At 36.5% G+C, this 18453-nt stretch overlaps 1 protein-coding gene across 22 annotated transcripts in view; it reads right to left on the minus strand.

Moving 5' to 3' along the window:
* Positions 1-847: 847 nt before the first annotated feature.
* The window catches only part of MEF2C (myocyte enhancer factor 2C), a 162399-nt gene continuing 144793 nt past the window's right edge, over positions 848-18453 (minus strand). For 14 of the 22 annotated variants that reach the window (XM_075067063.1, XM_032784909.2, XM_032784908.2 and 11 more), the window contains 5 exons: positions 17619-17791; positions 16363-16386; positions 15357-15486; positions 14440-14575; positions 848-5499 (listed from right to left, as the gene is read on the minus strand). In XM_075067063.1, the coding sequence (XP_074923164.1) occupies positions 5178-5499; positions 14440-14575; positions 15357-15486; positions 16363-16386; positions 17619-17791 (785 nt within the window). In that variant the 3' untranslated portion in view covers positions 848-5177. The remainder of the gene's footprint in view (positions 5500-14439; positions 14576-15356; positions 15487-16362; positions 16387-17618; positions 17792-18453) is intronic. The other 8 variants (XM_032784911.2, XM_032784910.2, XM_075067072.1 and 5 more) reach the window with 3 other exon arrangements.

Here is an 18453-nt window from a genome sequence, read left to right on the forward strand (position 1 = left end):
GAGCAGCTGACTACATGTAACAGTAACTAATGGCATGGCTGTTTTCTTTCACCAATATATTTAGAATCTAGGTCTTCTAATGTTATTTTTGAAATTGTCACATTCACCAAGCCCCTTAAACTATTAATAATTTGTCTATCTTGAACACTAAAGTATATCTTCCTGAACAGACTCCAAAATAAAAGTGTAATGTGAAAAGGATCCCGCAGCAATAAATAGGTTACTCTTCCTTCTGCCTGCCACAACTGTTAAAAGAATGTCACCCAGGGAATATGTTAAGCAAAAAAAGTGCACTTCATGTAGAGGATGGTCTTGTCGCTAAAACACTGGGCTAGCACTCAAGAGACCTGAGTGATTTGATCTTTGGCAAGTCATTTAGGGGGCCAAATTCAGATAACCTTATAAACACTAAATAGCACCAACTCCATGAGCGGTCCCACTGAAATCAAAAGGACCAATGCAGAGTAAGGAATTATATTCAGTGGGTGAACTCCAGGTCATGCTGACTTCAATGGGACAGGATTTCACCCCAAATGAGTACAGGTATCAGAATCTGTTTTGTAATCTCTCTCTGCTTCAGATTCCTGTCTGTAAAGGCGGGGGGCGGGGGCGCGGGAGGGGGTGATAATTTCACATTCGTGAAGCCCTGAGATACTGTGGTGAAGAGGCCCCTATAAGCATATAGATTTGTAATTAACAATTTACCCCATGTAGGAATCAAATATAGAGACCACTGACAACAGCTGCACTTGTTTGTTGCAGTGTTGCTTTTAAAAGTACTACAATGGCATATAATTAAACAACAAAACATTATGTAATTACTAAAAAATGCACCACAGACACGGTATCACTAAGAAAGCCAGTAACTTTACTGATTTGTCTGCAAAATACAAATTATACCTTATTTCCAGCAGGAGAAACTTGTGAAATTTTTCCCATTTTTGTTCACTACAGACAGCTGAATTAAGTCCCTTGAGATACACAGATGTAGTTTAACTTAGTTATAACATCTTGTCATCTAGTGGCGACAAAGTCCAGCTTATGCCGCTGTGAGCCTCTATTTTAATACTTGTTGCAAATGCTTGTATAGGCCCCCCATTTACAAGCTTACTTTTTAATTACCATTGTTTAATGGAAACAAATCCCCAGAAAAAGAAGAAGCAGGAAATAAAAAGAATACAACAAACCATCTGAAGCAATCCAAGTATAATGCCTAAGGTAACTCAGGTTTTACATTATTTACTCCACAAAGGACACAGGTACTGCATTTTTTATTTGTCGTTGAACTGACCTCTTTGAATCAAACTGAGGTATGGATCAGTCTGAGGTATGAGCAGGGAAGGGAAAATGCAACACCTGATTACGAAAATAATCAAATGGAGAATTTTGAGCAGAAGGTGTGGCTCTAAGCTTGGATTGCTCCACATCTTTGGTAAAATATATTAACAAAAGCCTTTGATTACATCTACAGTCCGAAGCATTCTAACAGACACCAATGTTCCATCAGTCCTTCAAGAGATCTGCACTGGCAGGAAATTAATGTCATATAAGTGACGACATCACAGCAGATGGCATAAACAGGAACAGATGAAGTATGCCATGTTTAGGCAACAGCCTTTATTGAGGTTTCAAGTGGCTTTTAAAAATTACAAAGCGTTTACTTTCTAAGAGAAGAAGAGGAAAAAGAAAACAAAACAGCATTGGTACGTCCATAGTTAAAAGATGGGTATATAGGATAATACATACAATACAAAAAGGATTGACATTCTTGAAAACAGTATATTGAATTGTTTTATTCTTACTTTAGCTTTACCTGAAAAAGATCTGAGAACAAATATTTTTATATTATTCATTAAAAACGATTAAATTCCACTTTTGGGAAAAATATAAGCCATTTTGTTATAAAACACAACTTTTGAAAAACAGTGAAATGATAACAGCTCCATTGTGAAAGGCAACAATGCCTACGATATACAGATTGTGCAACTGTGTATATCATATCATTGTTGCCAGCAACTGGGCTAACTAAAAAAAACCTTTTTAAAGAAGGATTTGTTTAGCTACAACAATATTTGGAGATGTACAAAATGCCACTTAAGGTATTTGAACTTGCAATTAAGAATGTTGCCTAAAACATTACATAGCATGGATTAATGTAAAGTAAATGTTAATACTCTTTTAGGGCTCTGCCCCAAACTCCTTAAATACAAAGAACTCACACAATAAACCCAAATTACCTTTGCAACACAATACATGGTAAGTTACAGATAAAGGAACAGGTAAAAGTAGACAGTTATAGTTTACAGAAAGTTACTTCACAATCAAAGTTGTGCTTCTGTTAATTAGATCAGTTCACAAATATGTATTATCCCCCACTATCTTGCCACTATACTTTTGTTGAGCTCAGTAGCAGGAACAAAAGGGATGACTGGCATCCATATTCATGTGATTCGATTTGTGTTTGTATAAAACCATGGTTAGAACTGCTAAAAATTGCCACGGCAATACCTTTCATGCTACTTTCTGCTAGTTACTTAAGGTAATGTATGTTATACCACTACTGTCTTAGAATCTCAAATTTCCTTTTTCTTGTGTTGCTGAGGCAAATTGTAAGGTAAACTATTAATATGGCTATTCTTCATATTTCAATAGACTGACTCCCCTGCCCCCATTGACAAGTTACTACTAACAATACTCATAAACCTCAGTTTTTTTAAATGACAAGGTACATTTGTGATATATTTGCATATTTTAGACACATTAAAGTTTAAAAATTTCAGACTGAGAATAGATTCATTTTAAGGTGAAGAAATGTACTTTGAAAAAGAGCTTTGTGTTTTAAAAAACTGATTATGGGCGCTAGTCTCACTTTTTGTTATGCATACGTATCTTTTTTCTGATTCCACAGATTGTTCTACTAGACAGGATGGCTGCAGCAGCAACATGTTCTGCTTAGAGAGCATCCAAAATACGTAGCAATGCACTAGCCTCTGCATGACCAATGTGCACTTGTAGTCAGGTTGCATATAAAGGAAGAGCCCAAGTCATGATGCACAATGCACACTATACACCATTTGCTACCACAGAGAGGTAAATTTTATCAATGAGCAGTGCACAGCAACTGCATGTATAGATGGGAAACAGAAGGTATGTTTCCCGTAACATAACCTCTCCGTGTTAATACTTAGACAGCTATTGCAGCTAGATTCCATACTGTGTCAATGCATCTAGGTGGGAGACAGAACTACTCTTGAAAAGAAGAAACATTATCAGTTGTAAAATGGCACTAAAATCTTAAGGGGGAATTGCGCAAAAAAAAAAAAAAAGCCCAAAATCCCACCCAACATAAATGCTGAACTAAAAATTCTGTATTCCACCATTTTCCTGTAATAGTACATGAGTGACAAAGAGGAACTAAAATGAATGGGATATTCTTTCTGTCTACAAGATTTTAATTAAAGAAAAATATGTGGTAGGAGAAAATGGAGGATGCTCCATGCAAAACTTGTTTGGGTGAAATACACAGGAGACATTGTTCAACAATATTCCCTCTGTGTGATAATGTGACCAATAAGGGCTGCGAGAATGATGGTGACCTGTTGGCTAAGTATTGGTTGTACAAGATAAATCTGCTTTTGAATGCTTCTTTTATTGACCACCCAAATCTCTCTAAGATTTTTAAAATTCTATAACTTGTGTTTATGTGCCAACTCCTCACTTTCGACTTCTTTCTCCACTACTTGCGGAGCTCTTCACCTCCACTTAATTACCTGGCAGCCTTAAGAGATGCACATCCAATTCTAGCAGACAGAATATCAGCTTCATTTAATTTATGAGAAAGGGCCAAGTTATGCCACTTTGTCATTTAATTGTGGAAATTACGAGATACGCAGGACATAAGTAATATTAGGGCCCTGAACTTGTTACAATGCACAAAACAGCATGAAAGAACTAATCAGTATATACAATGATTTGTAAATGTTGTATTAAAATGATTTAGGTTTTACATCTTGGGTAAATTCTAACCTTTTACAGATTAGTTTTTTGACTGCTGACTTTAAATCTGTAAAATGTATGCAGAGTAAAAGAAAACCAAAAGAAAATAGTTACTTAAATGTGCAACTGCACAAATATAACCCCCCCACTATTAAGATAACAAAAACTTTTGCTATTACCATAATTATATATATTAGAAAGCTATACACAAGCATGTTAATTTCACAGATTTTTTAAAAGATTCTTAATATTTTATATAATTAGAAATACACATTTCAAAAACAAAACTTCTGCAAAGAGAAAACAGTTATCTTGGTTAGCAAAGCATGGAGTTCTTCATGGCTTAGGGTAGTGCTTTCTATACAAAAAGTCCTCTGTTTTCTTCAGGACTGTTTAAAATATTAGCGAAGCTATCAAGGAAAAAAACACACATTTTGGCTTAAGGAAACTACAAAAAGCCACAAATGCTTTGCAAACTCTGTCTTACTTTTTAATATGAAAATAAGCAAAATGTAATGTACATATTTTTCTATTTTTTATTTAATAAGTAATGCAGACCCAGAATTTTAAAAATTAAATATGTTAGCCCTCAAACACAACATTTTTACAAGTATGGTCCTCTTTTACATGTCTTTGATCCTTTTAACTGAGTGCCATACTCCAATGATATGCCTGCATGTTTGTGAGCATTTTAGGTATGGTAGGTGACCCAGACTCTTTTTAACATTTCTTCATGGCCACCCATTGCTGGGTCTGTCAAAACATCTGTACATTTTCTATATGTTGCATAACAGCTGCTTTCTCTCTCAGTAAAGTCTGCCACTTTCTGGCAAATGTTTCCTTTTGTCTATTTACATGTAAATAACGTTGAACCTGCAACATGACACTATCTATTGTAACATATATTTTGCAAGGGAGCACAACAGTGAAAAGAAGTTAGCCTTAAAATCTATTTTGTACAAGTGTTCTGTTGTACAACTCAAGTGCTAAGCTTATCTCAGCATTTCTGTTTATCTTTATACTGTATCACTGAGGCAATTTAAAAGTACTTTTACAAAACAGAGTACCTGACTTTTTTTTTTCCACACACGGCACATATAATGCATATCGACCCCCCCCCACCCCCATTAAGGTATAGCACACACACACTGCAAGAAAAAAACTAATAGGTAATAACGTTATCATGTTGCCCATCCTTCAGAGAGCCGCATGCGCTTGACAGAGGGGCTTTCCCTTTCGTCCGGCGAAGGTCTGGTGAGTCCAATGGGGGAGTGGAATTCGTTCCGATGATCCTCTCGGTCGCTTCCATCATATGAGCTGCTACAGCTGCTCAAGCTGTCAACAGGAGATCTCCCCGCCTCGTGGCGCGTGTGCTGTGGGTATCTCGAGGGTGTGGTGGTACGGTCTCTAGGAGGAGAAACAGGTTCTGACTTGATGTTGAGGCTTTGAGTAGAAGGCAGGGAGAGATTTGTACTCTGAGATAAATGAGTGCTAGTGCAAGCTCTGTAGGAGGAAAGGAAACCTAGTTACAGACTAAGGACACATGGAGCCCCCAGAAACGTACAAACAGTTGCCCAAAACATCAGTTCAAAGACTCTTATGGATAACAGTGCATGCCAGGAATGTGAGTAATATTCTCTAAGAAATATTGAGACCCAGTGAAAGAGGCATCACAACAGACATGACCCTCTTGAATGGCTCTAAGGTATACCCTATCAAGAAATTCTATTTTTTTTTGTAAGTGCTTGATACATTTCAGATGCTGAGCCTTTGCACTGTTGAAACTACTAGAGTTTTTTAATAACTGATGAACATTCAAACATAAGAATGGCATTACAGGGTCAGACTAATGGTCCATCTAGCCAAGTGTCCTGTCTTATGGCAGTGGTCAGTGCCAGATGCTTCAGAGGGAATGAACAGAACAGGGCAATTATCAAGTGATCCATCTTGTCATCCAGTCCCAGTGTCTGGTAGTCAGAGGTTTAGGGATACCCAGAGCATGGGATTGCATCTCTGCCCATCTTGGCTAATCACCATTAATGGACCTATCCTCCACGAATTTAGCTAATTCTTTTTTTCACCCAATTATACTTCTGGCCTTCACAACATCTTCTGTTAACAAGTTCCACAGATTCACTGTGCATTGTGTAAAGAAGTACTTCTTTACACTTGTTTTAAATCTGCCTATTAATTTCATTGAATGATCCCAGGTTCTTGTAATACGAAGGGGTAAATAACACTTTGCTATTCACTTTCTCCACACCAGTCGTGATTTTATAGATGTCTATCATATCCTCCTTACTTTCTCTTTTCTAAGGTGCACAGTCTCAGGTTTTTTAATCTCTCCTGATGTGGAAGCTAATTTTTGGTGCCCTTCGCTGTACTTTTTCCAACTATAATATATCTTTTTTGAGATGGGTCGACTAGAACTGCATGCAGTACTGAAGGTGTGGGAATAAAATGGATTTATATAGAGGCATTATGACACTTTCTGTCTTATTATCTATCCCTTTCTTTATGGTTTCTATTCTGTTAGCTTTTATGACTGCTGCTGCACATGGAGTGGATGTTTTCAGAGAATAATCCATGATGATGCTTTCTGAATGATAACAGCTAATTTAAACACCATCATTTTAGGATTATGTATAATTAGGATTATGTTTTCCAATGTGAATTTCTTTTGCGTTCATCAACACTGAATTTCATCTTCTATTTTGTTGCCCAGTCACTGTTTTGTGTGATCTCTTTGTAACTCTTCGCAGTCAGCTTTGGACTTAATTGTCTTGAGTAGTTTTGTATCGTCTGCAAATTTTGCCACGCTGTTTACCTCTTTTTCTAGATCATTTATGAATATGTTGAACAGCACTGGACTCAGTACAGATCCTTGGGGGACACCACTATTTACCTCTCTCCACTGTGAAAACCGACCATTTATTTCTACCATTTGTCTGCTGTCTTAACCAGTTACTGATCCATACGCATATGTGTACGCATATGTGACAGGGGAAGCAAGGAGTTTCTGTTGAGCTCAATCAGATTAGTTCAGATCCACAAAAGCATCACCATCATTCACACTGATGAGTAGCAATATACAAGATGTACATTTTTTAACTTCTTAGGCAGGTTAGGATTTGATGTATTAATCTATGCTACAGATTTAAGAATCCTAAATTCAAAATATTATTTGTGTCTTTTGATCCATAAGCTACCAGAGACTTTTAGTTGAAATGTAATTGAGGATGTCAGGGGAATACATTGCTTTGCATGTGGGCACACCCAATTCAAACAAAGAGTGTCATAAATACCAACAAAAGTTATAGTTCTTACTGTGTTATTGTTAAGAGAAGAAAGAAAGAAAGAAAGAAAGTATGCTAAATGCTTATTCTAACTTGATTTTTTGTTTGTATATTTGTGCGCGCAGGTGAGAGGCAGTGGGAAGCTGTAATGTGTGGGAGCGAGAGAAAATAGGAAAAATGTTCATTATTCTAAAATAAGGGAGAAACGATGCCACTTGCCTTTGTAGAATGTTTTATACAAAAGCACCACCTACTGGCCAAAACTGAATTTCCATTTTTTATTATATATATCTCAAAAATCTCTTTCTTAGTATGTAATTCTTATTATATTCTGAGGCATGGTTCCAATTAAGAAGCATAAAACAGGCTGAAGTTAGAGTCCTCAAACATATAACTTCAAAGGTTTTAAAAGTGAGGGAATATTTGGGGGGGGTGTTACTTATGCTACATCTACTATAACTCTAGTGAAAGGCAAAACAGTATTTTGTCTCATTTTGGCACATTTATACTTCAAATGATTTGACTTCTCTACTGAAATTATATCAAACACTTTTATCACTAATTGTCACAATATTTAATAATGGATGGCTATTGTTAGACAACAAAGACAGAACAAAGTGCTCCAGCAATGATTGCTTTCATCTACCCTGCATTCATTTAGAACAGTTTGTCAAAATTTGCTACTGTACTCTCCCCCTAGCATATTTCAGGGCTCATTGATGCAAATGTTTTAAAAAGTGCAGTGAAGTGTACAATTCCTTCCCTCATGCACTCCCAAATACATTCTGAAGGCAAAAGGGGTACTCTGTTGCATTTTGGAAGTATGTTTTAAATGTGTGGAAAGAACAGTTTGTTAATTTCAGACGTGATCGTTTCTACTTACTCAGTGAAATATTCTACTTTTGCTGAGACCTTGATGAAAAAAATCCAACAAGAAATAAAAATATATTCCTGATTTTTTTCATTTTCCTATGGATTTAAAATTGTACCCCTTAGGAGAGGTTTGGGCTTTGCCTGGGGTAGTAGGCTGGCAGTTTAATAAATGTTTTAGACTAGAGGTGGCTGTGGATACAAAACTTGGCTCTGAATCTGAAATTATTCAACATATGGGGTGTTGGGACCTGGAGATTTGATTTGGGACTACCTTTGATACAGACCCTTGATATATAGCTCTGTAGAGATTGGGACACTTTTAAAACAAAGGAATATAATTCTTCAATCCAGCGTAAGGCAAGTATATCAGTGAAATTTTCTTATATGATTTGATGAAACACACTGATCTGTATCTCTTTACATACACTGTACTATATTATATATTACAGTCTCCAGAGGCAGCAAGTTTCTGAACAGGGTGACCAGATAGAAAGTATGAAAAATTGGGACAGGATGGGGATAATAGAAGCCTATATAAGAAAAGCTCCAAATATCAGGATTGTCCCATCTGGTCACCCTGTTTCTGAAAGACAGGTAGGATGAGTACAACTCTTGAGAAATTCAGCTGGCATTACTGCAATCTGATATGTGTTATTCTTGGTACAGAGGTTCAGGAACCAGTGTGAAAACTTGCCTCTTTAGATTTCATTAGCCAAAACTTTGTGAGTCATAAGTTGATGTGGCTCATTATAAGTGATGCTAGCCCACTATGCACGGGTATATATTGCAAGTGTGAGTAAGAGTTAGAATGTAAGGTGGGAGACTGCAGCTATATGAAGGACAGATCTGATTTCTTCGTTATAAAAGGGTAGGACACAGGTGCTTTTCACTATTAAATCCAAATTATTAATGGGATTCTAATACCTGGTTTTGCCTTTACATGTTAATGGAGCAAATATGAATGTCTATTTTACACAAATGCTTATTTTACCTTCATATAAAATGCATTATATAGACCCAGGCTAATATCTTTGCCTTTTGAACAACACAACAACCTCCCTGAAACATAAATGAGGTTTAATGTAGAAAATCCAAAGGACAAAAGAAAATGATTTAATTTTAAAGAATTTTATACAATTATTAAACATTAATTATTTGTCAGATAATATCAGAAAATTGGTTAAAACTATAGAAAAGAGCGGAATTATCAGGCACACAGATAAACACAGCATGTTGACGAAGAGTCATTAAGGCTTTTGTAAAGGGAAACCATGCCTCACCAATCTATTAGAATTCTTTGAGGGTGTCAACAAACATGTGGACATGGGTGAACTAAATCTGTTAGTCTATAAGGTGCCACAAGTACTCCTCATTGTTTTTGCTGATACAGACTAACACGGCTACCACACTGAAATCAGTCAATATAGTGTCCTTGGATTTTCAGAAAACCTTTGACAAGGTCATTCACCAATGGCTTGTAAGCAGCCATGGGATAAGAGGGAAGGTCCTCTCATGGATTAGTAACGGTTAAAAGATACAAAGTAAAGGGTAGGAATAAGTGGTCAGAGAGAGATAAATAGAGCAGTACTCCAAGGATCTGTATTGGAACCTGTGCTCATCAACATATTCATAAATGATCTGGGAAAAGGAGTAAACAGCGAGGTGGCAAAGTTTGTAGACAATACAAAACTATTCATGATAGTTAAGTTCAAAGCTGACTGCAAAGCATTACAAATGGATCTCACAAAACTGGGTGACTGATCAAAACAATTGCAGATGAATTTCTGTGTTGATAAATGCAAAGTAATGCACACTGAAAAACATAATCCCAAATATACACACAAAATGATAGGGTTTTAGTTAGCTGTTACTGTTGTAACATTGTTATTGTTCTCTGAAAACATCTGCTCAGTGTCTAGTGGCAGTCAAAAAAGCTAACAGTGTTAGAAACCATTACAAAAGGGACAGATAATAAGGCAGAAAATAAAATGCGACTATATAAATTCATAGTACCTTGAATGCTGCATGCAGTTGTGGTCGACCCATCTAAAAAAAGACATTAAAATTGTCAAAAGTATAGATAAGTGTAACAAAAATGAGTGGAATATCTTCCATATGAGGAGAGATTAAAAAGACTGTGACTGTTCAATTTCGAAAAGAGACTAAGGGAGCATATAACAGAATCTATAAAATTGTGACTGCTATGGAGAAAATGAAAAAAAGGAAGTGCTGTTCACCCCCCCACATAACACAAGATCCAGTAGTCACCCAATAAAATTAATAGGCAGCAGGTTTAAAACAACCATAAAGAAGTACGTCTTCACACAACATGCAGTCAACCCATGGAACTCATTGACAGGGAATGCTGTGAAGGCCTAAAGTCTAACCAGGTTCAAAAAGAATTAACTAAGTCTATTGAGGACAGATCCATCAAAGGTTATTAGTCAAGATGGTCAAGGATGCAGCCCCATGCTCTGGAAGTCCTTAAACCTCTGACTTCCAGAAGCTGGGACTAGATGACAGGGGATGGATCACTTGATAATTGTCCTGTTCTGTTCATTGCCTCTGAAGCGTCTGGCACTGGTTGATGTCAGAGGACAGGATACTGGGCTAGGTGGACTATTGGTTTGACCCAGTATGGCCGTTCTTATAATCCACTCACACTGACATTAATGTGGTCATCTTTTTTCATACATTGCACAGAAAACATTTAATTTCATAGGAATAATAAAGGAAATATACCTGAAATATTAGACCTCAATTCACATTCAAATCAATATGAGTGGCACACAGAGATTATTTGATGTACATCAGCTGGGGCAAATACGATTCCCTCTTTGGGTATGGATGGTTCATTAGCAAGTAGAGTTAGCATGGCTCTTCTGTGAAGGGGCTAGGAAATGTCAGGATGAAAGGAATCTGCAAAGAAGCTTTGACTTTGTATACCAGTGACGTATATTCTGTATGGGTCTCCATCGGTTCTAACCTCCAGCTGGAATTTGAGTCAGGGTGGGTTTGGGAAGAGGCATGGGTATTAGTGGTGAATCTATGACCAACGGCCCTTGACAACACAGATTTTCATGGAGTGAGAAAGATGGCATGCCCTGCCCACCAGGGCTTTGTCTCTGGTTTTGCTTTCCTCCTTGCCACAGAATACATTTATTTGTACATGTGTGTGGGTGAGGGTACCTACGGTTTAGCAGTGGATATTAACCAAGACCTTGAGAATTTACAGTTATAACTACTAACTAATTAGTCTGTTATTCACAAATCCTGGAGCAAGCTTATGGATCTGAGCCAATTCTTTGTTCCATAGGGCTGAAAAAAGATTGGAGACACTTCCACTGTTATATAAATAACTGTCTATATAAAAAATTATTTTGAATAAATATTGTGGTTGAGTATTGAAGTCTGCATTTTTATTTATGAAACCCATTCTTTTGCCTGTAGCTAACATTCAAAGCAGAAAACGTGCTGTCTTAGATTGATAATTATGGACATGGAAGAATGTAGGCCACGTAGGGCAGTCATGTGGATCAAGAAATTAGCAACTGGATACAGAACCTTTCACTTGTAGGTTAGAGCTCAAACCCACTTCAGGTCAGTAGTAACCAACAACTCATGGCTTTTGTTGATCAATTAAAAATAGGTAGTTTATAGAGGAGAGGTGTCAAAAAGAAGAGCACCTTTTCATGTAAAATGTAATTTTTTTTGATCAGCTACAGAGCTGGTAAAAAAAAAAAAAAGAAAAGAAAAAAAAATCCCAAAACTGAACAGACATGGGATCCGTACTACGATGTCCTTAGAAATTATCCCCCAAGACTGCTCAGGAACATGGGCGCTAGTATTGTTGCTAGTCGGTGACTGGACCAAGATAAAGAGCAGTGGTTCTTCTGCACTTTTCTTAGAGCCTGTTCAGACAATGCTGCCAAAACAGCAGCTGTTGCGAAGCACAGATTCATGGGGACCCAGGCCACCTGGGACAAGCTGTAATACTACCTATGCTCCTGCGCCATGTGGAGTGGAACATGAACTGCTTTGTACTGCTATAGGCACTAGTGATCGAGCCCCCTGGAGAATCTGCACGCCTCCCCTATTAACTGCCCTGTCTGAGGCGCATCATAGGTCTTTCCCAAAGCTTGTTTAACAGAAAACACACATTCACTGTTCTCTTAAGTCCCTCCAAATAAATGTATTAGTTCTGGACATATTAACCTATTTTCCCTACCTTTGCACCCCCTGGAACTCACCTCCCTCTAGTATAGTATAGGAATTTGGAGGCAGGTCAACCACATTTTCAGTCGGTTTGCTCAAATTTCTGAGAATGGCTGAGGGGTTTGGGTACCTGGGGTTCTTAGAGTGGGGTATTTCTTTATATTTTTGGAAGTTCTAGTCAGCTGATTCTTCTGCTCATGTGGGCTGGGTTTGTTCTTATAAATTTGTGTTTGAATTGTGCATTTTAAAGAAATTGTTAAAATCACCCAAAGCTTAGGAAAGGTGCTTTTGTATATAAATCTCAATATACAAAATAAAACAAAGAAATCATGCTTATTTTCTGCATAAGTGGAAGACTCCTCTGGGGCTGTCAATGAAGCAGTTTTCATAGTACTAACTTCACTTGAAAATCACTGAAAAAATAATTTTAAAACCAGAAGCCCAAAACACATTCCACTAGCCACAGCCATTAATTTTCAACTTTTTTGTGATATGAATTAGAAACACATGATGATGTGTGACATATCTAAAAAGGCATGCTGTTAGTTTAGGATTTAATTTATACTTTGTTTGGTTAACCAAATAGTCTTATTATGGTAAACCATTGAAAACAATCAGCTTTACAGTAAGTTAAACACTGATAGCTAACATGTGAGTTTTCAATTTTTGTGATTTTATATCCCTAGATGTACAGTTAACATGTTTGCCCCAAAACAGTACCTCAAAAAGAAAAGCAATAAGGAAGGAATAATGAAGATGTATTACAACAATTTTTTCTAAATCTGCACATTTTTGGTTTTATGTTTTTATGCAGTTAATATCTGTAACTATGTAACTTTTTTTTACAGAAGTGGTATTCAAAAAGTACATGTTTCTCCTAAACCTTTGTTTAGCTATTCCTCTAAAAACCCAACCCAATGGCACACAAGAGGTCAAAAAAATTATAAAGAGAATTTTGAAGTTTAAACCACATTTACAACGCCAAATACTTTCAGAATATGGCAGCAGTCTTGCAAAAAAATTAAAGCTTATGTGAAACATTTGTCTTTTTGAAAAAGGTTGATTTGATGCTTTCAAATGACAATGAACTAAAACTTTACTAGTTTATATATTCAGGATATTTTAATTTGTACTTTTCTCAATGAACAAACTTCCAGTTCAAACATGTCTGGCCATATCTTCAGCTACAATGTTTGCAGTGCCAGCATACACCTAGGACCTAGCTCACTAGGATTTGTAGGAGTTCAGCATCTCTGAAAATCAGGCCCTTAAAGTTTATTTCAATTAGCCAATAGTTTTGTTTGTTTGTTAAATGAATTAGGTTGTTTTTCTCATATTAATTTCACATTTTATAAAATATTTAAACCATACAGGAATGTATTATTGTAGGCTTCACATCTACTGGAGAAATATCTTGAAAATGCCACTAGAGGGCACAAATACATACTCTCAAACCAAAATTAGGTTTATCTGCTGCCAGATTCTTAGTCACAATTATGTTATACTTCTATAAAGCAGTTCCAAATGAATGAAACTTGCAAGTCACAGCTGAGCAGATGGAATTATGTGATTATCAGACAAGGTTATGGATTCATCTCAGGTCAAATCATTATGCCATTCCTATTTACCAGTGATTTAAAAATATGTAAAATTTTCAAATTTTACTTTAAAAGTGTGCACTGAACTACAGGGAATCAAAAAGATTAAGGGAAACAAAAAGGAAAAGAAGCACAATTATGAGTGTATTGTTTTGTCCTGTGTTGGAAATTAAATATGTAGACAAATGAAGGATTAGATAAACAACAGTACACTTTCCTACAACACTGAGAAAGTGCTAGGAAATAGAAGACTGTAGTTTAGCTACCTGCTAAGCTTCTGATGCAATACCAATTTTCAAGTTTGGGATTTTGAAAGTGGAGCTGTTCACATAGAAGACTTTTGTTGATATGTTATCGCATTTATGATTTGGGATTAATTGGGTTATAGAAGCCATTGTTTCCCATGCAAACCAGCATAAAGTAATGTAAAATGATAGGATAATCTAAGGAATATTGCTTACCCCAATTGACTGAGGGCAGATGGTGGCATGTTATGTAGGTGCTGCTGTTGCCAGCCAGTTACTGAACCAAGATGAAGAGCATTGGCTGTGTTAAACCCAGAGAGAGATGATAAGTCTGCACTACTCAGTGAGTATTCTACATATGAAAACAGAACAGGCAATAGCTAAATTAAGTGAAAAATAATTAAACAATAAGTAGCACCATAATTTAAATTTACATACATAATATAATAAGCTTTTTTATCTTCATTATGCCAGTGGTATTAAATTGCAGAAACAAAACAGGAGCCTTTTCTTAAGTCAACTAATCAGTTTGGGAACAAATAATGCACAAATAACATCCTCCAATTTATGGAGGCATTTCTGGACATAAAGATCCAGAAATGTTCTTGAACCATACAGTCATCATTGCCACGCACAAATAGTCATAGTTTCACAGTCTTTAAGGTCAGAAGGGAGCATTAGCTCATCTAGTCTGTATAGTGCAAGCCATAGAATTTCACCGTTACGTCTGTATTGAGCCCAAGAGCTTGCATTTGACTACAGTGTATCTTCCAGAAAGGCATCCAGTCTATATATCCATCTAATCTATGCAGTACTGGTGTGATGTGATTTTCTGTAATGTTTAGCTGTGTGAACCAAAGACGTGCCCCTTTTAAGTTATACTGCTTAGCAAAAGTATTTTGGAAAAGGCTTTATAGAGCAATTTTCCATTATAACAGTGCAGTTGCTTCTTGAATCCCTTTATGTCTCAAGTCATTTATAGACTCAGAGTAAGATAATGAGGCTTTCAATCACCTAAAGTAATACAGAATACAAATTCCTCTCTTTAGTGTAGGAGTTTCATTACTACTGAGCCACTGCGTAGGTCAGTATCTTGCTCTCCCCTGCTATTCACATCTTACATTGATACTTACCGGTACCATATGTTGTGGAAATGGCTGATGGGTATCCTCCCATTCCTTGCCCTGGCAAAGTAGGAGTTGCTACGGAAACCACTGGGGTAGCCAATGACTGAGCAGACTGGGAGTTATTTATCCTCTGATTCTTTTAAAGTAAGTAAAATAAACAAATTATTGACAGGTTTAAATCAGTTAAATGTATAGGATTTCAGGGTACGTTTTGTGCATGAGATACAACTTAATACAGGTTTCATGAAATTAATCATTTAACATGTGGCTTTTATGAACTCTGTCAACCCTATCATTTACAATCCTTCAAGAGATTAGTTGTCACCATAGTAACCCATTACATCAGTATCTCCTAGGAAACCAAACTTGTAACAAGTAAGATTGCTTTATTGTGGGTAGAAAAGAGACCACGTGAAAAAATGATGAAATATATAAACTCAACTTCTATTGTTTTGCTTTTCATTCAAATGCAAAAATTTTATTAAAATCAGCAATAATGGATTTTATGTTTAATTCAGTAAGCAATATTGCGGCAGTGCTGCATAATAAATTCTCTCCAGCAGATGGTGCTCTGGCTACTTTATTCTTTCTCACAGTAAAACAAACTTCAAACATATTACCTAGGAAAGCAGTTATACATTTGTCTTTAATTCTGGATATTTCAATGCACAAACTACACCAGGGAATTCAAATTCTAGGAGCAAAAGGATAAAATGTCCAGAGAACCACTTAAAAAAACTCCTAATAAAGTGTGCCAATTGCAAAAAAAGTAGTCTACTTTTAGCATGCTAGCAAAATACTAATAGTGACTAAGCTTCCTTCTCAAAGGCTTTTTTTTTTTTAATATGCAGAGATTGAACAATATAGGTAACAATTTCATTCTTGTCACCTATGTTATATACCAAATATATAATACTGGGAATGCTTAATTTTATTTCAACCACTAACTCCATATAAAAACAGACAAAACAATTGTTTTTGTATTATTAGGATGAGCATCACTACCACTTACCAAAAGCAGATCAACATCCTCAGACTGAGAGCATAGAAACGAGTGTTAATAATTAGTAAATGTAAATATTTATCAGCAGACAGCTTTCAAGCACAATGAATAACTTCATCTGATAGGTATAACAAGTTAAATAATTTTTGAACACTGGCTACAAAAATAACATTTCATAAAGACATTCTTTGTCCTCCTAATGAGATATTTGTCTCAATTGTGAAGACAATCTAGCTAGTTTTCAGCACAGGTCTTTGTCTCACTATTCATTATTTCTCTCCAGCCCCAGCGGCTGCAGAGATTGTATAGTAGCACCTTGTTGCCAGAGACCTGCCCAGTCAAAGAATCCCTTGGAAAGTATCAGTTTTAAGGTCCTTGGTATAAATCATTTGATGGAGACAGCTTGTCACAGCCTTGGTGTACTTGAGTGTAGCTTCATAGGAGACTGTATTTATGACTCCTCATCTTTTAAGAAGAGAGCGTCACATTTCTGGGGTTTTAGTGTGATAGTCAAAGTTAATTTATAATGCATCAGGTTAAAGTAGCCAACTTGCAAGTTGTTTTAATAGCTTGTCTGTTATATAATGGAAAAATGTGTTTACAGCACTATCAAGATTCTTTTTTAATCATCCTCACTTTTAATGTTACATCACTCATGAAAGATTTACTCTGTTGTAGGGAATAGAAAGATACTAACATGAAATGCTTGATGACTCAACCTTATATCATAGTCCTCTGCTTCAGCTTTGTTAACAGACAGGAGATGCATAGCTCCCAGGTTAGATGCTTTCACTTTTTCTTACTACATCCAAGGAATAATTACTGCTTCTCATCATTATAAAATGTGACCCTTGTTCCCAACACGACAGATTTCCAACTAATTTGTTTCTGGTTAGTCTGTCATTTTCTGAGGCTCTGATTGTGTGGAAACTAAACCAAAGTTGTTAATTGCAGACCATGTATAGGATTAAGTTCAGTCTTGTAACAAATCTAGGAAAGGATTCTCCAGTCACTAGGAAGGAGTGCTAGGAAATTGAGAGTGTGTAGAAAACAGTTACCATTTTTTAACTGAAGAGAAAAGAGAAGGAAGTAAAAATGACTTCATACAAAATATAAACAGACGTGGAACCAGTCTACAACCAGAGCGGATTGGACAATGTCAGAATGTAGGACCTGATCTAAAGCCCATGGAAGTGAATGGAAGTCTACACAGAGAAATAGCCATAGTTTGAAGGGAAAGAAGAAATGCCTAAGGAATGCATTACCACTGATGGCATTGTATTTTTGCTGCCTGGTGGAATAAGCACTCGGAGATCTGGTTTACGGTTGTTCATTCCCAAATTCATTGGGGGCGGAGATTTTGCTTGCATATTCTTGTTCAAGTTGCCAGGTGAGACCAGCAGACCTGGTGAATTTCGGGGGTTGCCATACCCATTTCCTGTTTTTTTTTGGAAAAACAGAACAAAATGTTAAGAAGAGGAGTAGAGACTCAAAAACATTTCCTAAGGTTGTGCATGAAAATTAAAGCTTGATATTACTAAAACCAGCACATAAACTGACAAAGCTTACTATGGGTGCAGTGTAAGTGCCCATGTGTGAAAATATAACTCATCTGGTATTTGGAACAATTGGTTTTGAGACACTTTCCCTCGTGGCAGTTGACCTTTCAATGATGCAGTGAAGTAAAATGTGATTATCTGACACTATTGATACACTGTACAGTATTGTACACTCAGACCAGCTAAAACCTAACTTTTGTTACAAAGAAGAGTCAGGAAAAGTCAGACAATCTTACAGTTGAAAAAAATGCAGAAAACTGTGCTGTGCTTTCATGGACAAATACAAGAGGATTGTGACTTGGCTGACTCACTCCTTTCCAGTTCATGGTTTTGTTTTGTTTTTAGACAAAGAACAAGTAGAGCAAGGCTATAATTTCCAGAAAAAGCCGGGGGAGGAATAGGAAGACTCTTAAATGCTTTTCTACTCTCTTCCCCTGACTTTTAGGACCTGATCTTGTCAACAATAAATTCAATGGGAGAAGGAGCATGTCCTTATTTGGAAAATGCCTGATATCTTTCCTCCTGCCTTCCGCAAATTCTT

This window comes from Chelonoidis abingdonii, chromosome 6 (genome assembly GCF_003597395.2).
Source record: "Chelonoidis abingdonii isolate Lonesome George chromosome 6, CheloAbing_2.0, whole genome shotgun sequence".
NCBI lineage: Eukaryota > Metazoa > Chordata > Testudines > Testudinidae > Chelonoidis > Chelonoidis abingdonii.